Genomic DNA, 24,272 nt, shown 5'->3' on the forward strand with positions numbered 1-24,272 from the left:
TCAAACGTTCAAATAATATGAACATTAGGAAATGTTTAATGAACAAACTATTTGTATGTGAAATATTATTACTTTAACAATTCAAATGCAAAAGCATTTAAACTTTCCTTTACAAGACAATTGTGAATGTTGAAGAAAGAGTAGAATCTAAATCTAGTTTGAGATCATTCAAGAAAGGAAAGAAGATTTCTTAAAAAGCATATGCAGATTTAGTATTAAAGTGTTGAAGATGACATTGAAGATTCAAGCTAAAAACTCAAGTTAAAGAATTGATCAAGTCATTCAAAATAAAGAAAATCATGATAAAGCACTTAATTCAAATTCTCAATGGTTGTCAAATGCAAGAAAAAAAATGAAAGAATTAAGAAAGAACAAAGTGTTGTGAAATTGTTATATCAATGTTTAGAGAGATATTGGATTGAGAATTTATATATTGTAAATCCTTCACCAAATGAAGTTGTGTCTTGTGAGTTGAATTACACACTTCTATTGTAAAAGAGTGATGTTATGATTATTCATTATAATTGAGAGGTCTTGATCTCATAGGGAGATAGAAAAAGATACATAGATAGGTTGATAGGTGTAACTTGGAGAGGTTGTACTTGTGATATTTAAAGAGGTTGAAACTCATCATAACTTAGAGAGAGTGACACTCATTTCTTATCAAAGGTGTTGATTAGTGAAATATTTTAAACAAGTTACTTAAAAGATTGAACATAACCTCAGTGGGTAATGAATCAATATAAATCCGTTATGTGTATTTTCTTTATCCCTACAATTTTTTTTAATATTTTATTTTTGTGAGAATTGTTTGAATTTTTTTGGAGGCTCTATCCATCCCTACCTTCTAAAACCACATTAAACCAAAATGCATGATAAATCCTTTAGTCACCCAAGAATTATGTAAAACTTGATTTCCTCACTAATATAGCGTAGTGGCAAACCTAGTTATCAATCCAAGGAGATACGATGAATTTCAGGGTGTGAAAGTGATATAAATGGAGGAAATCTGATATACTAATTCTAAACTAACTACAATATACTAATAATGCAATGGAAAATGATGAATGAACCTAATTCTAAATGCAAATGCAAAAATGGATAGTGAAAGGTGAAAAATAATGATTCAACATCGAGTTATAACGCACATGTATACAATATGAATATCTCTAATGCACGAATGAATGATATAGAACTTATCTCAAACTTTAAAACTAAGTAAAATAGTGTAAAAATGTGTAAAACTAAAGTTTTTGTGGAAATGCTCCAATGAAAACATAATGCACACAAGGTGTTTGTAAAAATATCACAACAAGTTATGAATATGAATTATGTAATGTAGTTATTCTAAATATGACCTAATATTTAAACTAACTCTAATATGCATTTAAAATTAACTAGAAACTATTGAAACTAAAAATCATAAGTTAAACAAAGAAAATCATAAAATTAATCCAAAAGTGAAATGCTCCGATATGAATGTGCAGGATTGGTTCACATATGCTTATGGAATTGTTCAATGTATGAATTGACAATTCAGAATAGTTCTAATTAACACCAATTAAAGATAGAAATTGAAATGAAACAAAATGATTAAGTAAAACACCGAATTTGAAAATCTACCACCCAAAACTAAAAAAAAAATTGACACTTAATGAAATTAACTTTCAAATTTGATTTTTACAGTTTTTGTGTTTAATATGTTAATTGAACATACAAACATATTAAAGTAAGTGAAAGAAACATGTAGTAAGTGAAAACAACCCATTTAAACATATAGAAAACTAAAATTGAAACAAAAGTAAGAGAAAATTATATGAACACAACTCATGAACATAGAATTAGTGTTTTGAATAAATTGAATTGGCTTTGTTCTCACTTGATCAAGGTTAACTGTGTAAGCTCTTGACCTAAAGTTTTTATTGTTCACTCTCTAGGATTGAGCATGGTTCCACACTTAATCTAGTGTTTGAGAAGCAAGAACAAAGTCAATTCAATCAAACAGAAACATTGATAATTGAATTCAGTGAAAGAAACAAAAATTGAGATGGATTGAATGGTGAAAACTATTAAAAACATTGCATAAAATGTATATAGAACTTACAAACTAGAATCCAATCAGTGAAATGTGATAAACGCAAGCGAAACTTAAAGGAACTTGTCACCAAAACCTAATGCAGAAGTGTTTGTTGATGACCTTGTAAGCTTCCATCTGCTAATTCAAAGATTGGATACCACATTCAAAAAGTCAACTCTTTGTCTAAGTTGCATAATACTGGTCAACTCTAAAGAATTAGTGAAGCTAATGCTGATTTTCATGTATTGGTTGATAATAATCATCATTTCATTGTTGAACTTGCTTCCTTTAGCTACATCACAATCATAAAACACAAGTTAGAGAGCTACTTATGCTATTTAAACTACCTAAACTAGATTAACTAAGTAACTCACTAAATTATTCTTATTAAGAACTAAAAACAGAATTACACCTATGATTCATCTATTCTAAACTTGAATTATGACTCAAAACAACTATACAAATACATACAAAGTAACCCTAATCTATACTAAAGTGCTTAAGCTAATTAGAAACTAGTTTAAGCTAAACTAATCTACTCTAAGCTATGAATTATTACTAAATTATTAAGTAAATTCCTACTTAATTCTAACTTCTAAAACTGTAATCAAACTAAGAAACTAATATCTAAACTAAAATTCTATAATTCTAGGCTATTATAGAACTAATTCTAAGTCTAACACTAAAATTGCACTAAAAATGACCTAATTAAGATAAATTCTTAAAACTAACCTAAAATGCTTCTTAAACTAAATCTAGGCTAAAAACACTCAATTAACAACTTAAATATACCCAAAAAAAGGCAAATATGCAAGAAAAACATCAAAGATAAGGGATTTATCAATGCGCCACCACAACACTAGAATGACACCTTTCCAATAGCCTTAACAACACCCTTTTCATCATCTTTTCTCTAACCATCCTTGCTAGCAAAAAAGAGAAATGATTCTTTGACACACCTTAATTTTTTACATTCATTTCGCACTACCCTTACTTTTTACTCTCTTTTTTTTTTTAAAAACTACAAAACTTTACACTTTTTGGACTATTTTACTCTTATATTCTGTGTCAAATGAATGTAAAAGTATGTCATGATATTATTATTCAGCAAATAAAAAATGCCTCCACCACCAACACCCAAACCCTCTATCAATCACCATAGCCCAAAACTCTCTCTCCATCTCACCATGCCTCCCCAACTCTAACCACGCCTTCATTGCTAACACCAAAAGGCTCGGATGTTGATCACAACTATCAACCAAGTCTCTCTCAAAACCTTCACACACTTGATCACACTCTTATATTCCAATTTCTACGATTGAATCAGAGTGATAAACCTATATAAAATTGTGTTGATAGATTGACAAATTTGGGAGTTGATTATAAGAATGATTAATGTGGTTTCATAATTTGTTCGTGAAAATTTCTTTAAAAATAAGTATAGATTGCTAGAATTTATATTTTTGTAATGTACATGAATTTCGGTTTAGACCTGCCATATTTTATTTTTATTTTGTTTCTTTTTAAATCATATTTTATCTATCTTGACAGCAAATGATTGTTAAGTTTTGAAGTGTGAACCTAATCGAGATCTCATAATATATAATTTATAGTGACACTTTCACATGTATAAGAAAAATGTATTACTCAATAAACACCATTTGATTTCTTTCCTTTGCTCAATAATAATTTTGTACAGTACACCAATTCCCACTATATTCTCTTCCAACTAAAGATGTAGCTTAGCTTCACCTTGTTTTAAGTTATACACCACAATTTATCTGTGTTAATTGCAGTTATACTTCACTCACTACGATTGACACAGATAAATTTCTGTTGGGGTTCTTGCTTAATGTGTTCCTTAGTTTTATGACTATGTTGAGCCAAACAAACGCTTCCTCCCTTTGGGGGCGGTTTGCATAAAGTATCCACAGAACAAGACAAAGCAAGACACCAATTGAAATTAGGCCCAATCCTACATTGATAAGCTTAAGATAATAGTTCAATGGAGGACAGTAACGTGAAGTTATTTCTTTGAATGTCTCCCTCACAAAATTGCAATTCTGAAGGCTAAGTAAAATTGGAGTATAATGTTCCAGTGCATAACTTTCGTTAACTACTGCCACTAACTCCGAGTATATCTCTGGGGTCACCCTCCCAATACTTGAGCAAATACCATACTCAGATATCTTACATTCATACCTCTTCCAAACCTATTAAGAAGTTCAAACAAATAATTAGACCAATTACCTAAACATCATTACAACAAATAAATACAAAAACAATAACATTAAGCAACTTTATTTCCCTCTAAAAAGTATACCAATGAAGCTTTGGCGGAGGGAACTTCTTGAGCCGTACACTGCCGTTTTCGAAACAAAGAGTCAAAGGGATAGCACAAAGGGGGCATTGCAGGTCCAGATTGGTTGTAATAGTTCATACTACCTTGTGATGGACTTGCATCAGCAGTGTCATAGATGAACCTATTCACAATACTAACAATATTGGTAACCACTTGTTTACTCTGGAAAAGTGTCTTGTTTGTGGTTCTCTGATCAACACATGGAAGAATGTTGCTAAGAGCAGATTCTGCATGTGGATTCTCCACCCATTCTTCCATGGCCATGCACGTGTCACAGATTGCACTACAATAGAAATAAATTAATCATGCCTGGTCCGCTGATTGAGTAATAAGTGACAAAGTAAAGTGTTGGAAATAATACCAGTTAGACTAACTGCTACCTTTGTTGGAAGTCTTACATCGACTATAGATAAGACCAATTTATAATATATAAGTGGATGCAAACCTTACTTTACAAGCCAGTTTTGTGGATTGAGTTAGACTTAAAATCCATTTCTTAACAACACTGAGTAGAAATGACAAATGTCTTGAGATTTTGAATTAAAAATGGTATCAATTTCTTATGTGGGTTGGATTGAAGTCATATATATATATATATATAATTGAAGTTATATATATAATCTGTCTCTAACTAACCCTAATATTAGGTTAAGAAAGGAAATCTAAAGCTATTTGGATAAACTTCTCTACAAATGTTTTTAGAATAAACAAATAAGAATGGAAATTAAAATAAATTTCTCACTAATGAACTCATTTTTAGCTAGTTCATTCTGAATGAGCAAGCTACATTGGCCTTACTTATTAAGGATTGAGAACACTCCACAAAGAATGAATGTGGTTGCAACCAATAACCATCCACTGATAACAAATCTGCATTGAAATATTAAAATATAAAAACGATCCTTGAGACAGAAACATTAATAAGCAAAGGTAATAATCACAACTTACACCAGGATAGCATGTTGATATCCAAGGATAGACAGGACTGAAGAAAACATAGAAGTAGATCATGAGCAAGAATCTAGGTACAAAATTAGCTCAAAATTTTGAAGAAGTTATCATCAATAATACATACTTAACCCAATTAGAGCCAGTAGTAACATCATTGCTGCCATTATAATCAAAGCAAGACGCCTGCAAAATGAATCAGTTTACCATATGTATGTCTATATTAAATTGCATATACTGATAACTGAAGAGTTTGAAGTTTATGAAAACATACACAGCATTAAATACTTTTCGTATTTTAACAGAATTTTCATTTGTGTGGTTAGAAAGTGTATCTGCTGCTGTATTTAGATCCACATTCAAATTGTCAATATCCTCCATGATATCAGACGGAAGAAACATCTCTGCCACTTTGATAGATTTGGCAAGAGACAGGTACTCTGTAACATTTCTTAGAGTGTGCACTGTGTAGTTTGACTGATTCACAACGTAATGCAGAGTATCAATTGCCTCACCATTGAATTTTTCCTGCCCAAAAGAGAGAACAATACATCCAGTCCTGTGGGATCAAAAGAGGATATAAAATGTTAACCAGGTAACATTTACCAGCAAAGCTTGAATGGAATAACCAGTTAAATCAATTTTTAACTCACCATTTGAAATTGATACTTCTAACAAGATTTTTTCAGTATTTTTAGTAACCAACATGTAATAAATATGTAAATTTTGGTCTTAATAGTAACTTCATCATTCATCACTGTTAGATTTGAACAAAGAGACATTAAATCATATAAAAGTTCAGAGGATTACGTTACAACACAGGTGAATAACAACAGCAATACAAGCCAGACTCTTTGCAAACGATTTGAACCTTTATCCTTGATTGTAACTCCCCATCCACAGCATAGATGAATCAGTAGTGCCAAGCCAAATGAAATAAACCATAGGACAGCAACTGTGAAGCCAGCCACACCAGTGAATCCAACTGACTGAACACACAACAGTTTCAAACTGATTAATTCAGTTGAAAAGAACACCAGAATTTTGAGTCTATTGGGAACATGACGAAAGTAAAGAATCGCCGAAAGAACAACATACTAGAGTGTCAAATATAACAGAAATGAGATGAGAAGATACATAATAAATTAGCATCAGTCATTTGAAAACACGATGAAAATGAAGCATTGTAGTTCTTACGGCCCAATAATGTCGATTTGCAATGTCCCAGCCACCTTGGTAACATCGAAATCTGCGTAGAATGTCAGGCCTATTGGTCCTGTTTGCTGCTAGGACAAGAGTACCCTTAGTCTCGGGACGTGGTTCTGGAGCTACTTGTGCAACTTCATTCTTCCACGGACCCAAATTCTCTTCCCCTTAAAACAAAAACGGCAAGGTAAAAGAACGAAACAAAATATGTTAATATGGACGAAACCAGGGTGCAGTTCACACGTGCTATTGGAGTTGTTTTCCAATAAAACACGCATAATAAACATACTCTTTCCTTAAATAGAAACATTATTTGTTATGGAATGAAGAATATGCCTTGTTTCATCACCGTGGAAGATGTCAAAATTCACGTAAGCATTTAACAATACCGTTGTCAATCTGATCAGCTTATGTGATCCAATTTTCTTGATATTAAATATGAAACGAAACACTAGTTGCTACGTACTATTTTATTTTACATTCCCATCTTTCAGAGAAACCAAACAATTGTGAGAAAATAAGATTTACATCTAGCCCACCATAGTTACCAAGGTAAAACACTTTCCCTATAATCAAAGTACCAGAGACACCAACCTACGATAAACTTTATGGGATGTTTGATGGACCCACTTGGAGATAAAGCTGAAATAAAGTGAACAGAGAGTGCTAGGGGGAAGATGAAGAAGAGCAAATGAAACACAATCAAGGAAGCAAACTTCATTGCCACAAGAAAGTTCACTGTTCAGAGCTTAAAAGATGGCACCCCATCATTTTGGATCCTCAAAAAATCTTGAGTTTATTTAGGATTGTGTTGCATTCTAACTAAAATTTGGAACTTTGGATGATTTATGGAACTGGGGAGGAGGGGGCAAATGGGGTTGTGATGAAGACTTAAAAGCGATGGAAAACGAAAAAGGAGGGTGTGATTTAATTAAAAGTAGATTAATTTGTTTCTTTTTCCTGCTGTGATTAAAACCCACTGAGTTAAGTAAAGCAATGCCGCAACTTTTGAAAATTGATGTGATATTTGCAATTCGATTGCATTTTGTTTATTATTTTTTATGCGATCTAAGTTAATATGAAAACTTTATTTTTAATTTCAAGATAAATATCTATTCCTATTTTTATCTCCACATTCAATGGATTTTTGTCCTATAGGATAAAAGGTGTACCCGTGCTTATAGATTATTTTATTATTTTCATATCAATAATTTTTTATAAAAAATAAAAATTATATCAAAGAAAACTTAACCTTGTCAAACATTCAATATCAAAAGATATATTTTCATATTTTTAATATCAAATATTTATAAAAAAATTATAATAATATAAATTTTAAATTAAAATATAAAAATAAAAAATCATATAAAATATTTTAAAATTAATGAAAATAAAATTTCACAACTAAAATATCTATAAATTTTACAAACATTAATTAATAAATCAGAGATGATAAAAGAAAATAAAAGATGATAAGTTTTATATTACCTATATATGAATATGATTAAAAATTTCGGAGTCAAAAAAAAAATAATGTAAAAAAAAAGATAAATAATAAACAAAAATATTAAAAAGGAGTAAAAGTAATCAAGTGTAAAACCTAACATCTATTCATTGAAATTGATAATATATCATTTGAATATAACCACAAAAGGAAAAGAAAAATATAAAATAAAGGTTGTGATAAGAGAGAAAATACTTTGAGGATAATGAGTTTATGATGGATACCTTATTCATTTTTGTCAAATGTGAAACTTTGACTCACAATTGAATTATTCTCAACAATCACCCTCAAGGGTGAGTCTATTTCATATGGTATTGATGGGATAAGATCCTCCAAGCTATATGACTCAAGTAAAGGAAAGACTCCCAAATAGGTGATAGTTTGCGAAAAATGAGATGACTTCTCCTCTAATCTATATGGCTCAAGCAAGGGGAAGAGATTATGGTGGTGCTTGGGTACTCTCAAAAGAGATTGGGCCAACTCTTAACAAAGAGTGGTTAGAGAAAACCTAGAACGAGTACTCTGGTCTTGGTGACCTAAATTGAATAATATGGCACAAAATTGACATCATAACTTTTCTCAAATTCAAAGGTGATTTACATGAGGGGAGACAACTTTATTTATAAGCTTAGGTAATCCTAAAGGTCTCTTCAAATTGTAGAAGCAAAATTCTAATATTCTAACTTGGAGACCAAGGTAAAATCCATTTCCATTAGGAAGAGGACACATGGCCATTACTAAAGTGAAATCCTCTCCATCAATAGAGTGACACATGGTCACTATTAAGGATAAATCCTCTTCATTAGAAGCATGTCACATGGTCACTACTCTTACAAGGATGGAAGACCAAGAAGCCCTCAATCTTAGAGAGCAAGCCTTCTCCATTTGTATATGTTGACTTCATATTCAAGTGCAAAATGCACACAAGCTAGGTCTACTTTAGTTCAAAACCCTATACTATTGGGCTCAAATACAAGGCCCAAATGAAAATCTAGACTACTTGGCCATTACTAGACTCATAATACAAAATCTAAAAAACATCTACTCTACTAAGAACTCACTGATGACCCATGATAATACGAGTTTAAACCCATCTTTTACAAATGACTCCAACTCTTCTTGAGTATGGTTGGCCATAGCTATGGGGTATGTCATCAAGTATCTTTCTCCTCAAGTGTATGGTGACCAAATTATATCCTCTTCTTGGTTATGGTGTTGTTTTGTTTTTATTGTGGTTGTTGTTATAACGATCTAAGCGATCACCATGATGAATTACCAGCTCTGATTTGTTGAATTTTTTATAAGAGCTCTACTAAGAACTCATTGATTACCCATGATTATAAGATCTTGGGCCTATCTTCTACAAATGGCTCCAACTCTTTTTGAGTATGGTTGGCCATAGCTATGAGATATGTCATCAAGTATTTTTCTCTTCAAGTCTTTGATGACCAACTTATATCCTCTTTTTGATTATGGTATTGTTTTGTTTTTGTTGTTATTGTTGTTATAACGATCTAAGCAATTACCATGATAAATTGTCGGCTTTGATTTGTTGACTTTTTTATTCATAAATTTATAACTTATGCTTTACTTAAGAAAACTCAATGGAACAATTTGTATTTGTTGTATTATTTTTCTATTTCTTTTTGGGTTTTTTTAATTTTTTTCTTATTCTGGTGAATTTATCTGTCTATGAAGTATTAGTTAGTAGTCTTGTAAATGACTATTACTCATACAAATATTTGATTGATTAATTTTAGTAGAATCTCTTCTCAAACCATGATTTTTATCTAAAACACCTAAGACATTACTTAAGAAGAATAAACTAAGGATCATTCAAATCAATGGCATGTTTTAAAGATTAATTTTGAGGGAAGAGATATGAAAAAAGATTTGGTAACAAAAGAAGAAATATGGAATTGAAAAAAGAATGAAAAGAAACTCTGTTTTTCAATTGTTAAAACTAAGTTATAAATATCTTTAATGATTTCTTTGTGAGAGTACAACTTAAACAAGTTGTCTAGAATTTGTAGAAGATTATAGCATAACTTGAGAACAACTCATCTTCGTGGACTTTGATATACTCCAATGAACATGCAATGTCCATAAAATTTATAAAAGTTAAAGAAGCAATCATCTTGACTAGTAGTTAAGGATGCAATCATTTTGACTAATTGTGATAATCTCGCTTATTCTCATTATATAATGGTTTAACTAAACTCCATCATATAAGATGTATGAAAAGACCAAATATTATTTGTAGGCTTCTTCTTCATAATGTTTATGCAAAGGCTCACAAATGATGCAAAGAACCATTGAAAACAAACTACAAGTATAAGAGAAGACCAAGATAAGCTAATTTTCCAAGACTTATGGTTTGACAAAGGCTAGGGAAGCCTAAAGAAGGTGGCCAAGGTTGTTGAACGTGATGTTGGGAATGTGGTGATTCTTGAAGGTGATGTGTTTAGTTGTTTAGGGACTATAGGTTTTCTCTTGGACTTGGTTGATCGAATTTGATTTTTTTATGTTAGTGTGTCTTGGATAACTTTAGGTGGTGGGAAGACAAAAGATGGAGGTTTATTAAAAACACAATATAATTACAATAAATGGGATGGGTAAAAATAATGGAAGATAGGCACATATGAAGAAGGTGGAGTTAAATAAAACTAGATGATTTTTTTATAAAGAAAAATTAATAAATTTAAAATAAAATCTGATTTTTTAAAAATAATTTTATTTGATATTAAATAATAAATAAATCAATACTATTATTAATTATTTTCTTTTGTCATTATAAGTTTATTAGTATTTTATTTATAAAATGTTTGTATTATTTTCTCCATTAATGTTATATTTAAATATTTTATATTTCGTTATTATTATTATTATTAGACTATTATTATTAAATTATTGTTTTTATGATTTTTGTTATTATGATTATTTGTTTATGATTTTTGTTATTATGATTCTTTGTTTCGGTTGCGAGGTCGAGTCACTTCCAACACCTTTACAATTTGTCTTTCAACTTCGTTCGGTCATGCTTTCTGGTCTCCTTCAACGTCCGGAGGTACACTTGTCAAAGGTTCTCTGACACTCAAGTCAGTGTAGAATCCGTGCAGTAATTTTAGAGCAGTAATAAATGTGTAGTAAAGTGAAATCACCTACCTCATATCTTTAACCTGTATTTATAATTTTTGTCATGGGTTTGGGATTAGTGGAATCTTAATCACGGCCTAATCTCGGCCCTAATAGCTCTAATCACTTATTACCTTAATCCCGACGTAAATCACCAGTTTTGACTGACCGTCTAGTTTAAGCCATCCGACTATGTCTTTACAAGATAATTTCTTAGTCGTCCGATTTCTAAAATTAGAATGATAGAGACTAACCCTTGGTGATGCGCCCAAATCGTGTTGGTCCATGGTTGTCCGGTCCATCTAATACATATTCATTGTCAATAAATTTCAAAAAAAGTCAACAACTATTTGGTAATTTTATTATTCATCTCTTAAAATCACCTCATCCTATAAGAGATAGAATCTCACTTTCCATTCATTAAATATTCTTTTTCATTTACCTACAAATTCCTTGAAGGAAACAAACATATAAAATTTATATGTAGATTAACCGATGAAAATCAGAAGTGATTTTCATTATTTTGCATGGAGAGCGATAGATTAGGACAAAAAGTCACTACTTTTCCATAATGATAATAAAAAAGACATGTTGATTTTACGTTATGTCACGAAAATGATATATAAATGTGCGATTTTATCAAAGAAATAATTAATCAGCAACTTTAACCCGACGTTAGTGTGCAAGTTGGTTTCTAACTTGGCTTACCCGTTGTTGTGATGGGAAATCAGTAACATTAGATAATATAACTCCAACTCTCCATATCATTCTTATCTCCTTTCTGCAAAATATCAACATCTTATATTAACTTTCATATATCATTTCAATTACTTCATGTCAGAATTTCAACTGTCATTTTAATCTCACATGAGTAAAAATAAGTTTGCAAAACAATATACTTATTTTTTTTTTAAGATTTTGAATTAAAAGAAATCTTATGACATATCAGTATATAGGATTATTAAAGGAATAAACATGATACATTCTCATATTTCATCATTCTTTTAAAGACAAAACAAGATTGAATTTTTTAACAAAATAAAGATTAAATCGAGAAAAATAATTAAAAGTTCCAACAATATTAAAATAAAACAAAAATCTATTGAATTAAATAAAATTAATATATTATTATATTATTTAATAATATTATCAAGTGTATAAAACATCATTAATCGTACGTTAAATTTAAAAAGGTGAAAATAACAAAATAATCAAATAAGTACGTGTCATTATTTTTTAAATAAAATAAAAAATGTTGAATATAGTGAAAATTATGTATGAAATTAATTTTCTTTATATTAAATATATACATAGTCATCTATTTATAATACAAAAAATAGGACTAAGTATAAAATTCAAATAAAAAATAATAGCAAACTAACTAAAGATATAAAATAAACATAATATATTTATCAATTATATATTGTCTGAATTTATTTTTTCTTTGAAAGTTATCAATCTATATTGTTTATAATAATGATTGTGTTGTATATTCTGAAGAAAAATAAAATTTTTGGTGTTTAGTTCAGTTAAGTTAAACAATATAGACATGTTTTTGAAGGTTGAGATCAGAAGTGGTTCGAACACTTGTAAATCAAGATTAGTTAAACTTGGATTAATCATGTTGACTAGGTGAATTATGAGTGTTTAAAATACTCGTTGTAAACTTAGAGAGGTAAAACTTGTGTAATCTTGTTAAAGATTAGTGAAATTCTTTACGAGTTCTACGTAGCTCAGATTGAGCGAACAAATATAAAATATGTGTTTTATTATTTTGTTCTTTGAAACGTTTTCATTTACATACTTCATAAAAACCAACATTTAAACATCTTATTTAAATTATATATCTTTTATAACCCATCGGACGTTACTTTGTAAAAGAATTTTAAAAATACTATTTAGCTCCCTTTGATATTTTTATGTGGTGTGGGTTTGGGATAGTGTATCAGTCATCGTCGTGTGTGTGCAACACTTATAAGTGGGAGAATTCCAACATCAGCCAAATTCTCCTTCTTTTCAGTTTTTATATATGTTGATCATGGAAGTCTTGTGGTTAGTTTGTAGATGACTATATGATTCCTACAACTACTATTTTAGATTGAACTAGGAATATGGGGGCTCAGCTGCATTCATGCCTAGAGAAAGCAAAGTCCTACATCGACTAGCTCACGCTTTTCCCAAGGGTTTTGTGTGGGAAAGTTAAAGTTGTGGCAGACTAGAGAATGTGCTTGTAGTAATGAAACCCAAATTGATCTAACCTTACATTCTATTTTTACACAAAAGGAAAAGACTAATCTTATACAAGTATTCTACTCTTACTTACATTTTTGCAAAGTTAAGAAAAATATTCTCCTAGCCTTGGCCAAGGCCTAGTATGGGCCTTTTAGATTATCCTTCGTCAGGTTCTCCATTCAAATTACTCAAGGTTGTTTCTCCTTGCACCTCCAACCATTTCTCCCTACACCTCCACATTTTTTTAAAATTCCAAAACTATCTTCTATAATTCAAAAAACCTTACGCCTCATTGTATGTGCTTCAACAAATTTCAAAATTCGTTGAAGGATTTTTTATTAAATGGATTTCGAAATTCGTTAACGGATTTCCCAAGCCTTCAAAGATTTTGAAATTCATTGTAGAATTTTTTCTTCAATAGATTTCAAAATTCTTTGAAGGTTTTTTTCTTCAACAGATTTACAAATCTATTGAAACCTTTGAAAATTCCTTCAATAGATTTCAAAATCCGTTGAAGGATTTTTCGAAAGCTTCAATGAATTTCAAAATCTGTTGAAGAAAAAACCTTTCAACGGATTTTGAAATTCATTAAAGAAAAACATAATCCCAAGGCTATTTTTGGAATGTGAAGGTGCATGGAGAAATGGTTAGAAGTGCAGGGGGAAACAACCATTACTCAATCTTGGAGCCCATTTTAGTTCCTCATTCTCATTGCCCACAAACATTCCACGTTCAAATGGCTTAATCTTATTCCCCATTTTTGTTGCCCATTTTCATTCATTTTAGTTTCCCCCAAACACCAATGAAAATTGCATTCTTAAATTCTTTAACTATGTATTGTGAAACACTTATTTCACTTCAGATGTTAAAGGAGGGACTCTTCACATGTACAAAAAAAGAAATATATAAAACTATGATTGAAACTTAGATCCAAACTTATATGTAGTGAATGAGATTAAATTTTTCATTTTGAGTTTAATAGTTTTAATTATCTTGTATTCGTATTGACAGCTTCTATGTTCATATATTTATTTTCATATTTTCAAACATAAGTGTATTTGATGACAAAATTAAATATATATTTCTCATTGTTTACTAACTTCTAGGTTGAAACTTTTAATAAAATTTTTTTTACACCTTTGAAAAAATTTCCTCATTCAAATTGTTTATTCTTCACTCTCATTGTTTACGAATGTTTTCCAATCAAATTTTCCAATCTCGATGTCCTTTTTTGTGGCCCTTTTTCATTTTCCTTTTTAGTTACTCACAAATGTCAATGTAAGTTGCAATCTAATTCTTCAACTATGCTTTGTGCAACATTTCCTTAAATCCTAAGGGAATGTTCAATTCAACCAACATATTATCAACAATGTCTAACTTTCAAATGATTGTTGTACTAAGGTTTATAGAGACTTAGTTTGAGTAAATCAATGGATGAAAGAAAGTAAATAATGTCAAGGACACAAAGGCAAAAAGAATTTCTTTTGTTTACACTGAAACAATACCTTTAAAATAAAGTTAATTTTAAGGTCTTATAGTGCACAAGTTAACTGTTATATTTGTAAATAAGTTGTACAAGGTACTAATTTCCATTCTATCTCTATTTTCAAAGATATAATCCCTACTTAGATGGTCCAAAAATGTTTTTATTATAATCCTTAATCTCAGACTCTATTTTCATTCTTATTCTCACACCCTTGCAAGATTCGAAGACTATGGTTATGTAAGTTTAGAAAGTTCTCTAGTTGACCATTGACTTTAGTGTCTTGGCTTGGATCACACAAAACTCTAGTTATATGAGCCTCTTACTTGAAAGTATCTGACCCAATGAAAAAATAAGTTTTTCGTTTATTTTGTTTTTCTTATAAATGGGTCTCATACATTGTTAGTCTAATCTTAAGAAATAAATTTATTTTTCTAGAGAATAAACCAACAATATCTTATAGGTTGTCGGGAGGATAGAAAAGTTTAGTCTCTACAGTTCCTTGTTCTTTAGGACTTGTGAACTAGGGTGTGGTCTTTTTTAAGGAACATTGTTTTTATTAATTGCATATCTAATTATTTTCCATTGAATACCATTTTATATTATTGCTCTGAATTCCTAATAAAACACATTTCTTGTAACATTTTATCATGAAGAAAGACACTATAATATTTGGTATCAATGAATTGTGAGCATCCCATATAAGAGACTAGGACACCACTTTCAGCCAAAAACTTTAAGGCAATGGGTTATGGGTCCTTCTACTTATATACTAGTCATCTTTCTTAATTTTATCCAATGTAAGACTTCCAACTTACCTTGAACTCTTAACAATATCCTCCTCAAGTATGAGTATCTACATTGGGATACATCCCTCTTAAGTGAGTATCTAATGATGACCATTCCTTTGTGTCGTCATTCTACAATGGACACGCTTTCTTAAAACAGAAGGCTTTCAGTACAGGGAACTCTTAAACTTTATGGTCCTTCACCTACTTTACATCGTACTCATCTGAACCGTCACCAGGGTAAACTATCAACTTTAATACCACTATAAGGTTTTTCATGAGGGGAGACACCAAAAGATTTGGTACCAATGAGTTGTGAACATGCCCATATAAGAGATCGGGATACCACTTCCAACCCATAACCTTAAGATGATGAGTTTATGGGTCTTCTACTTATATATTAGTCATCTTTCTCATTTTTATCCAATGTAGGACTTTTAATTTACCTTAAACTCTAAACATTAATTATCATAAGAAAATTTATACATTGGTGGGAACTTACCTTGAGGCTTATTTTTCATGTTATAAAAGAAGCTCAATGTTTTCTTAGGAATACATCACAAAGTCTATTACTTTTCATTCATTTTGCTTTATTTCTTAAAAGAATAAGGTTTAATCATTCAGTCAGTCCTAATTTTCGTGTAGAATCTCAATTTCGTCCCTTTCTTTTTCGTTTTCTCAATTGGGTCCTAAATTTTGAAAAATTAGACCAATAAGATCCTTTCCGTTAAGTTGGGGCTTACGGTGTTAACTGTGTGTGTGACGTGGAGGCAGGAGTCAATTAGTTATATTAATGTGACTGACTTAGTTAAAATGGAACTAAAGCTACAATTTATTAAAATTGAAAAAAGGCAAAGTTCTATTAAAATTGTAAAAAACAATTTATTAAATTGGAAGAAAAGCAGCAACGTTGATGTGACTAATATTTTCACAGAAATTTTGATGTGACTAATAAAAAGCTGAAAAAAAAACATTTTTTGAATTTTAGAAAAATAAAACTCTGTAATTGGAACAGATTCAGGTGATTGATGAAGAAGAGGACTAGTCCCCAAACCCTTTTTCCTTTTCTGACTTTCTATAACCACACACACCACAAAAATTCCATGAACTGGGAAGTTTGATGACTGAAACTTTAATTTTCATCTGATAAAGATTCAACCTTTCTTTGTTTAAGGCCGCCCAAAACCCCAAAACCGAAAACTTCAGATAAAAAAAAAATGAGCAGTGCTTTTCGCAGGAACTCTGTTAAGATTTCTCATGTCATGGGGATGCAGAGGCGCTTCATGTTGGTGAACCATGTCATTCGTCCAATCAAAACCTCTTCTTTTCTCTACAACACAGTGCACTCTAAACCTTTCATTCGATTGCCACATTTCTTCAGAAAACCTAGAGAATATGAAAATTCTTTGTCTTTGTTCTGTTCATCTTTTTGCTCTTCTTTCTCTTCTTCTTCATTGTTGTTGCAACTTTCCTCTCACGAGACCCCAAATGATGAAATTGATGGCACTTTTGACAAACCCTAGCAGAACAAATTTCTTTCCCTGAATCCCTAATTAGAAAACGTACCCTCCCAATCCCAATTCCTATTATAAAGTTGATGCTTTTCTTCCAATTTAATAAATTGTTTTTTTACAATTTTAATAAAACTTTGCCTTTTTCCAATTTTAATAAAACGTTGCTTTAGTTCCATTTTAACTAAGTCAGCCACGTGCATATAACTAACTGACTCCTGTTTCCACGTCACACACAGAGTTAACACCGTAAGTCCCAACTTAACGGAAAGGATATGATTGATCCAATTTTTCAAAATTTGGGACCCAATTGAGAAAACGAAAAAGAAAAGGACGAAATTGAGATTCCACGCGAAAATTAGGACTGACTGAATGATTAAACCAAAGAATAATTAAGAGAGATGATTAATTTTTCCTTTAACAAAGAGAAGGTTAGTTTTTCTTTTAAGGTTTTACTTATATTTGTTTTTCCTATTTCCAAAAGAGAAGTTGTCATTGTTTTCTCCTTAGGACTAGAGAGAATGATATGTAATTTTTCTTTCTTTAATAAAATTAAATTATTTGTCTATTATCTGTTTTGTTCCTTTCATTTCCATCTTTTATTTTAGTTGTGAGTACTTGTAGTATTACTTTAACATCCAATAATGGTATCAGAGCGTAGTTTGTGCGATTATATTCTGTTATTACTATCATTAGAATAGTGTTTTAATAGTGGATATAATGTGGTAGTGCGAAAGTGCATGTCTAGGAAAGTTTTGGCTAGGAAAGACTTGGTATTTAAGTGTGTCCATTAGTGATCAACATCTCTTTCCTGTGAATTACCTGGGTACTAGTTCACGGTCTTCTTTTGTTGTTATAGTAGACAATATTATTCATAGTGAGAAGTGCATAACTCGGTTTTAAAGCCACAACAAAAATGAGATAGAGAAGTTGAACGAGAATAAGTTCTCATTCTAGAAAATGAAGATGAAGGAAATTTTGAGAAAAGATAATTGTCTAGCGGTGATTGAAAAAAAACTCGTGGACATTACATATCGAAAGTGGAAGGAAATGAATGATAATGTTATTCCAAATTTGCACTTAGCATTGACAAATGTGGTTTTATCCAACATTACGGAGAAGACTATAACGAAGGATATTTAGGATACTCTCATCAAACTCTACGAGGTTAAATCACTTCACATAAGAATATTCATTAAGAGAAAACTTTATACTTTTTGAATGAATGAGTCCACATTACTGACAGACCATATCAACAATTTGAATATGTTATTTACCCAACTTTCAATATTAAATTCCAACATAGTTGAAAATGACGTGCGAAACTTCTACTTCAGAGTTTACCTGATTCATATGATCAACTCATCATCAACACAACAAATTACAACATTGATGGGCACCTACACTTTGAGGATGTTGTTAGAGCCATTCTTGAAGTAGAATCCAAGTGGAAGAACAAAGAAACTATAGTGGAAAGTTCAAAACAAACAGAGGCTTTGGTGATGATGAAAGGTAGATCAACGAAATATGGTGGGAGTAAACCCATGATGGATCAAAGTCTCAAATAAGAAGCGTGTCAAGAAATATTGTCGGCATTGGAAGAATAAAGGAAAGAACTCTAAAGCATCAATCACATAAGGTTATGTTGTAAGTGCCTCAAAACATAGAGACATTCTAGTGAGCAAAGAAATAATTAATTGTAATGGTGGAAGAAAACTACATGATAAGTAGATGGTGCATTCAGCCGCAACTTGGCACATGACTTCAAATCGGGATTAGTTTTATACTTATGAACCTATCACGGGTGGACTTGTGTTTATGGGAAATGGTCATGCCTTAGAGATTGTTGGAGTTGGTACTATCAAAATAAAAATGTGTGATGGTATTATTCACACAGTTCAAGGGATACAACATATGAAGGACTTAAGGAAAAATCTATTATTTATTGGATAATTGATGACTTCAAGTATAAGATCTTTTTAAGGGTGGAATCTTAAAGGTGATGAGAGAAAATTTGATAATTATGAAAGTAAAGAATACCATGGTGAAATTGTACGTGCTTATAGGGGATACTTTGTAAGAAGTTAATGCAACAGTTGCATTGACAAGTTAAGAAGAAACGGCTATGACGTGGCATCGTAGACTTGTTGAGCATATGTCAGAGCAAGGTCTGCAAACCCTTGTGGAACATAATCTCTTACTTGGGCTCAAAGAGGTTGACTTACCTTTTTGTGAGCACTATGTGAAAAGCAAGCAACATAGATTGAAGTTTGCTAGAGTAGTTACCATGAGCAAACACATATTAGACTTGGTTCATTCTTATGTGTGAGGATCTCTAGTATTATCCCTAGGAGGGGAAAAATATATTGCATTGTTCATTTATGATTACTCTAAAAGATTGTGGGTGTATCTCATGAAAAGGAAGTCAAATGTGTTACCAGTATTTAAGGAATCCAATGCATGAGTAGAGCTTGAAACTAGAAAAAGAATTTAGTGTTTGGGCTATATTGATAATGTGAAGGGGTATCGCCTATGGGATCCCACTACCCGTAAGGTCATTATTATCAATGATGTAATGATGCTCTAACCAGAAGGCTTTAAAAAACAAGAAAACTTGGTTTGCAAGTTGAACAGATCTTTGTATGGTTTAAAGCGGTTGCCCAAGTGTTCATATAAGAGTTTGATTCCTTCGTCGTTAGCCGTAGTTGTACTTATTACAATAGGTTTGGGTAGGATGATTTTATCATCTTGTTGCAGCATGTGGATGACATGTTGAAGGTAAGCCCCAACAAAGCTAAATCCAAGAATTTAAGGCACTGTTAGCTAGGGAGCTTGATAAGGAATTGGGACTGACAAACAAGATTTTAGGGATGCAAATTCACCAAGATAGAAAACATAAGAAGATTTGGCTTTCTCAGAAAAAAAAAAATACTTACTAAAAATCTTGTGGCACTTCAACATGCAAGATTGCAAAACTATTGGTTGTTCCTCACTTCCTAAAAAAAAATACTCACTTCCTATTGGTTGTTCCTCACGTATGAGTCCTAGGAGTGAAATGGAGAAGATGGAGACTTCTCGAGTATCGTATCGTACGCATAGATGGTGAGTAGCCTTATGTATGCTGGGATTTGTACAAAACCAAACATGACACAAGTAGTAGGAGTGGTTAGTAGGTTCATAGAAAATTTGAGTAGAGAGCATTAAAGTACTATTAAAAGGATCTTAAGATACATCAAAGGAACATCGGATGTTGCAACAGTGGCAAAGAATAAAGCATGGTGTGAAGAATGTTGAAATATGCAATATTTGATCCTGAGAAACGAAGTTTCAAAATGGAAAACGTCATAATTTCACCAACACGAAATACGAAAAGTTAAGCTTTCACAACACCTCCCTTTGCAAAACTATCTTAATCATTATCAAGGCGAAACAAATCATCCAAATATGCAAATAATAATGTCACACAAACCCACGTCTCTTTCTTTTCGATGCCTGAATCTTTTATAAAATATATTTACGGTAAGGATGTCAACGGAAAAATACTAATAACATTGAGAAAATACTAAAAAAATCCAGTGATCTCCGTTAACAGAGATTTGGAAAGTGAACTTCATTTCCCCCGAAAAATTAATAAGATTTTTCAACACAAACACGACACGATAAACCTTAATTGTGCAGATTTTCTGAAGAAATAGTTGGCTGTGGAGTTCAAATCAAATTAGCTTAATAGTCAAAGGGAAACTTCATATTACCATCTTAGCACGAAGTTACTGATATGAATGAGTAACATGTGCTAGTTAGGCTCCAAAAGTGTAGAAATTACATCTAATTTAACAGATTCATCAGACAAATTTTCTAAAGATAAATAAAGTTTGCCGTAACCCGCTCCAAATCGTAGAAAAAAAAATTCCACCTTCATCAGTGCCAAACCAAAACTCCAAATAAATTTGTCAAAATGGCATTAAGTCACAATAATGCAACTCATAGCAAGTTACATATATCAAACACAGTTCAACAAATTCACACATCATTTGATTTGTATCTAAAAGAGATCATATATTGCAAGGAAAGAACCATGCATCAACAATTTCATCGTGAATCCAAAACAAGCCAGAAAAACACAATTTAAATCATGAACGTCAAGGCAGTAAATATACTGCAACCTGCAACTTCATACATACATAATAATTCTGAAGTAGATAACGATGTACAATGAAAAGGATAAAAGGGCGAATATATGCTGCCAGAAGAGAAGGGCTGAGGCTTCACTAACTGCATAACCCCTTAAGCTGGCAATTGCCCCCAGTAAAATAGCACTCGGTGTAGTGTACTGCAACAAAAGCACAAATCTGAACATAGCATCATTCTCAACTAGGAAATTTAGCTTATCTGACAAAGTCACAATCCCAATTCCCAGGACAGGAAGCACCAGAAGTCTTGCCACAGTAATACCAATAGTAGTTTTAAGCCCAAGTTTAGACTCATTTGGTCCTTCAGCAAGCATACCCCCCAGTACAAGCATCACAGAAGGTACCATTGCTGCTGCTACAATCTCCAAAGTGTCTGTAATGAAAGATAATGGAGCATCGTATCCAAAGAACACAGCCTTAAGCTGAGGCACTGTGCCAACAATAATAGCCAATAGAGAGGCAAGTGTTGGGGGTTGAAGTATATGCTGAATGGGAGTTTGTTTAGCAACAATTCTGATCCTCCTGACAACTCTAGGTTCAGCCAAGCACCTAATGGATTTTGGACTATTCCCACCACTTTCTGCTGTTGCTTCAAGCTCAGGAATATTGGACGGGGATATACCTGAGATGCTTTTAAATATCCTAGCAATAAACGGTGTCTTAGAATGCTCAGTCTCTTTATCCTCGATGCCAGGCCACTCAGCTTCTACAAGGAGTGGTCTACTGATATCATTCAATGCTTGCTCTTCCTCGATTTCAGCCCCTTCCTCAACAATCTCGTAATACTCCATAGGAGGTTCCATCATGTGATAAACAAGAGTGTATACGAGGATAACAGAAACCCATTGAGATAAAGAAACATATGTCACCCCTCTAGTGTTGCACTGCTTTCCAAATGGATTATCATCACTATGGCAAACAGATCCAACCACAGCAAGGAGGAGGTTTCCAGTGTTACCGAATCCCGTCATTATAATAGTAAATCGGTTTAACTCTGGAGGTGGTTTACATATGATCACCACTAAGAACCCGAGTAAGCATCCAATAGCTGTACTAACTAGCACATTAACAGGGATAAACCACCAATCCACAAAATTTTCAAGAGTAATGCTTTCACCTAGATCAGTAAATATAAGGCAAGGCAAGAACAGGGCAAACACAAGTTTACTAAGAAGTTTAAAAGTAGCTCTAGGAATGAATTGCATTCTTGGGTTTGCAAGAACTAGCCCTATGACTGTAAGGCATAGCAGCTTCAACAATGGCACTATGGCAGCTGCCAGATCCGCATGAGCAGACGTCAAAGTATTACCAGCAAACATGTTTCAGCTCAAAGAACAAAACTACCTCCTGCAACACATTCATTCAACATAGGATTCACATCTTGTATTGGCATGAAGCATCCAGTGCGCAATTTAGGAACTTTATTTATTAATTAGTTTTTTTTCTTGCAAAATAAATGGAAGAAAATAGGAATATTCAAATCATCAATAGAGACAAAACAGATTCAGTTAGTTTCAAGGTTATCACCAAAGAGACCAAACCAAGAAAACAACAATAATCCAGAAGAAAGTATGAATTACCACAACAGAAACTGAAATAAATGATAAGTGAATTTACCAGAAAGTGATAAAAGAGACTTACAGGCAAATTTTGGAGACACAGTTTACACCGTAGTTGCCTACAGCCTTAAGATTCAAAATTTCTGAATCCTCAACACAAAGAGACTAACAACTAACAAAAGAACCTGTAACAGATGATAAGGTACTATGGCGTTTTCAACTCTTACTCGTGTCAGGCAATGAACCCTTTCCGTTTTCACGTGCCCTCTTCATTCAATCATACCAGTGATATTATTTACTACTAAATGTTATAATAATTATTTTAAATTATATTTTGAATTTCTTTAAATAATTTAATAACATAAGTTAAAAACTTTATAATAATGCTACAGAAAAAAGATTCCTTGGTGTCTCTATATATTTTAAAAAATATATCAATAATCGTAATTTAAAAAATGCACACAGGGTTAAAAATATAAAACTGTTATGGTTATAATTATAAAATGGGTTAAATATGTTTTTAGTCACTATACTTTGGGGTGATTCTGGTTTCAAACTAAAGTACAATTTAGTCCTTCAACTTTAGAAAACTCTGGTTTTAGTCCTTTTTACCAAATTTTTTCAACTTTATTTGTTGTTTCAAACGCGTTTCTCAATTAACATTGAAGCAAAAATGTGTCAAACAGTGTAAACAATCCAAATGCTATAATGAAACGTGCTTGAAACAACAAATAAAGTTAAAAAAATTTGGTAAAAAGGACTAAAACCAGAATTTTCTAAAGTTGAAGGACTAAATTGTACTTTAGTTTGAAAGAGGGACTAAAACCAAAATCACGCCAAAATATAGGGACTAAAAACATATTTAACCCTTATAAAATTAAATAAAAATCATTTTTAAATTTTTATTTATTTTATAAGTAATTTTTTATTATAAATATTTATTTTAGTTTAAAAAGTGATTAAGTTTAAAAAAAATTCTTAACTTATGACCAGATTTAGTGACTAAAATAATTAATTAAAAAATAGTCTTTTAATTGTTTTCTAGTTAGAAAATTGGTTTCCAAATATATTTTTTTTAACTAAAATGAATCATTATATAAAAAATTTACTGCAGTGATAAACAATCAAACAGAAAAACTAATTAAACTTAAAAAAAATAGATAAAATTGATGAAATAATTATTTTAATTATAAAAATTTATTATTTAAAAAGTAAAATGAAAAAAATATATGGACATTAAAATAGAAATTTCTCTTTATATTTATATAATGATATAG

At 31.4% G+C, this 24,272-nt stretch overlaps 2 protein-coding genes across 2 annotated transcripts; both read right to left on the bottom strand.

Annotated features, from left to right (window-relative positions):
• Positions 1-3,730: 3,730 nt before the first annotated feature.
• LOC106777134 lies at positions 3,731-7,738 on the bottom strand. Its single transcript, XM_014664661.2, has 9 exons — positions 7,188-7,738; positions 6,585-6,760; positions 6,198-6,376; positions 5,662-5,946; positions 5,515-5,573; positions 5,388-5,424; positions 5,238-5,309; positions 4,401-4,722; positions 3,731-4,290 (listed from the first exon to the last, which is right to left on the bottom strand). Exons 1-9 carry the CDS (start codon positions 7,312-7,314, stop codon positions 3,874-3,876), a joined length of 1,674 nt encoding a protein of 557 aa, XP_014520147.1. The 5' UTR covers positions 7,315-7,738; the 3' UTR covers positions 3,731-3,873.
• A 13,518-nt stretch (positions 7,739-21,256) lies between these two features.
• Positions 21,257-23,259, bottom strand: LOC106776487 (protein PIN-LIKES 2). The gene is made up of 2 exons (XM_014663964.2): positions 23,078-23,259; positions 21,257-22,783 (listed from the first exon to the last, which is right to left on the bottom strand). The coding sequence occupies exon 2, from the start codon at positions 22,753-22,755 to the stop codon at positions 21,418-21,420; it is 1,338 nt and encodes a 445-aa protein (XP_014519450.1). The 5' UTR covers positions 22,756-22,783; positions 23,078-23,259; the 3' UTR covers positions 21,257-21,417.
• Positions 23,260-24,272: the final 1,013 nt, after the last annotated feature.

The sequence above is a fragment of the Vigna radiata genome, chromosome 11 (genome assembly GCF_000741045.1).
Source record: "Vigna radiata var. radiata cultivar VC1973A chromosome 11, Vradiata_ver6, whole genome shotgun sequence".
Lineage (NCBI taxonomy): Eukaryota > Viridiplantae > Streptophyta > Magnoliopsida > Fabales > Fabaceae > Vigna > Vigna radiata.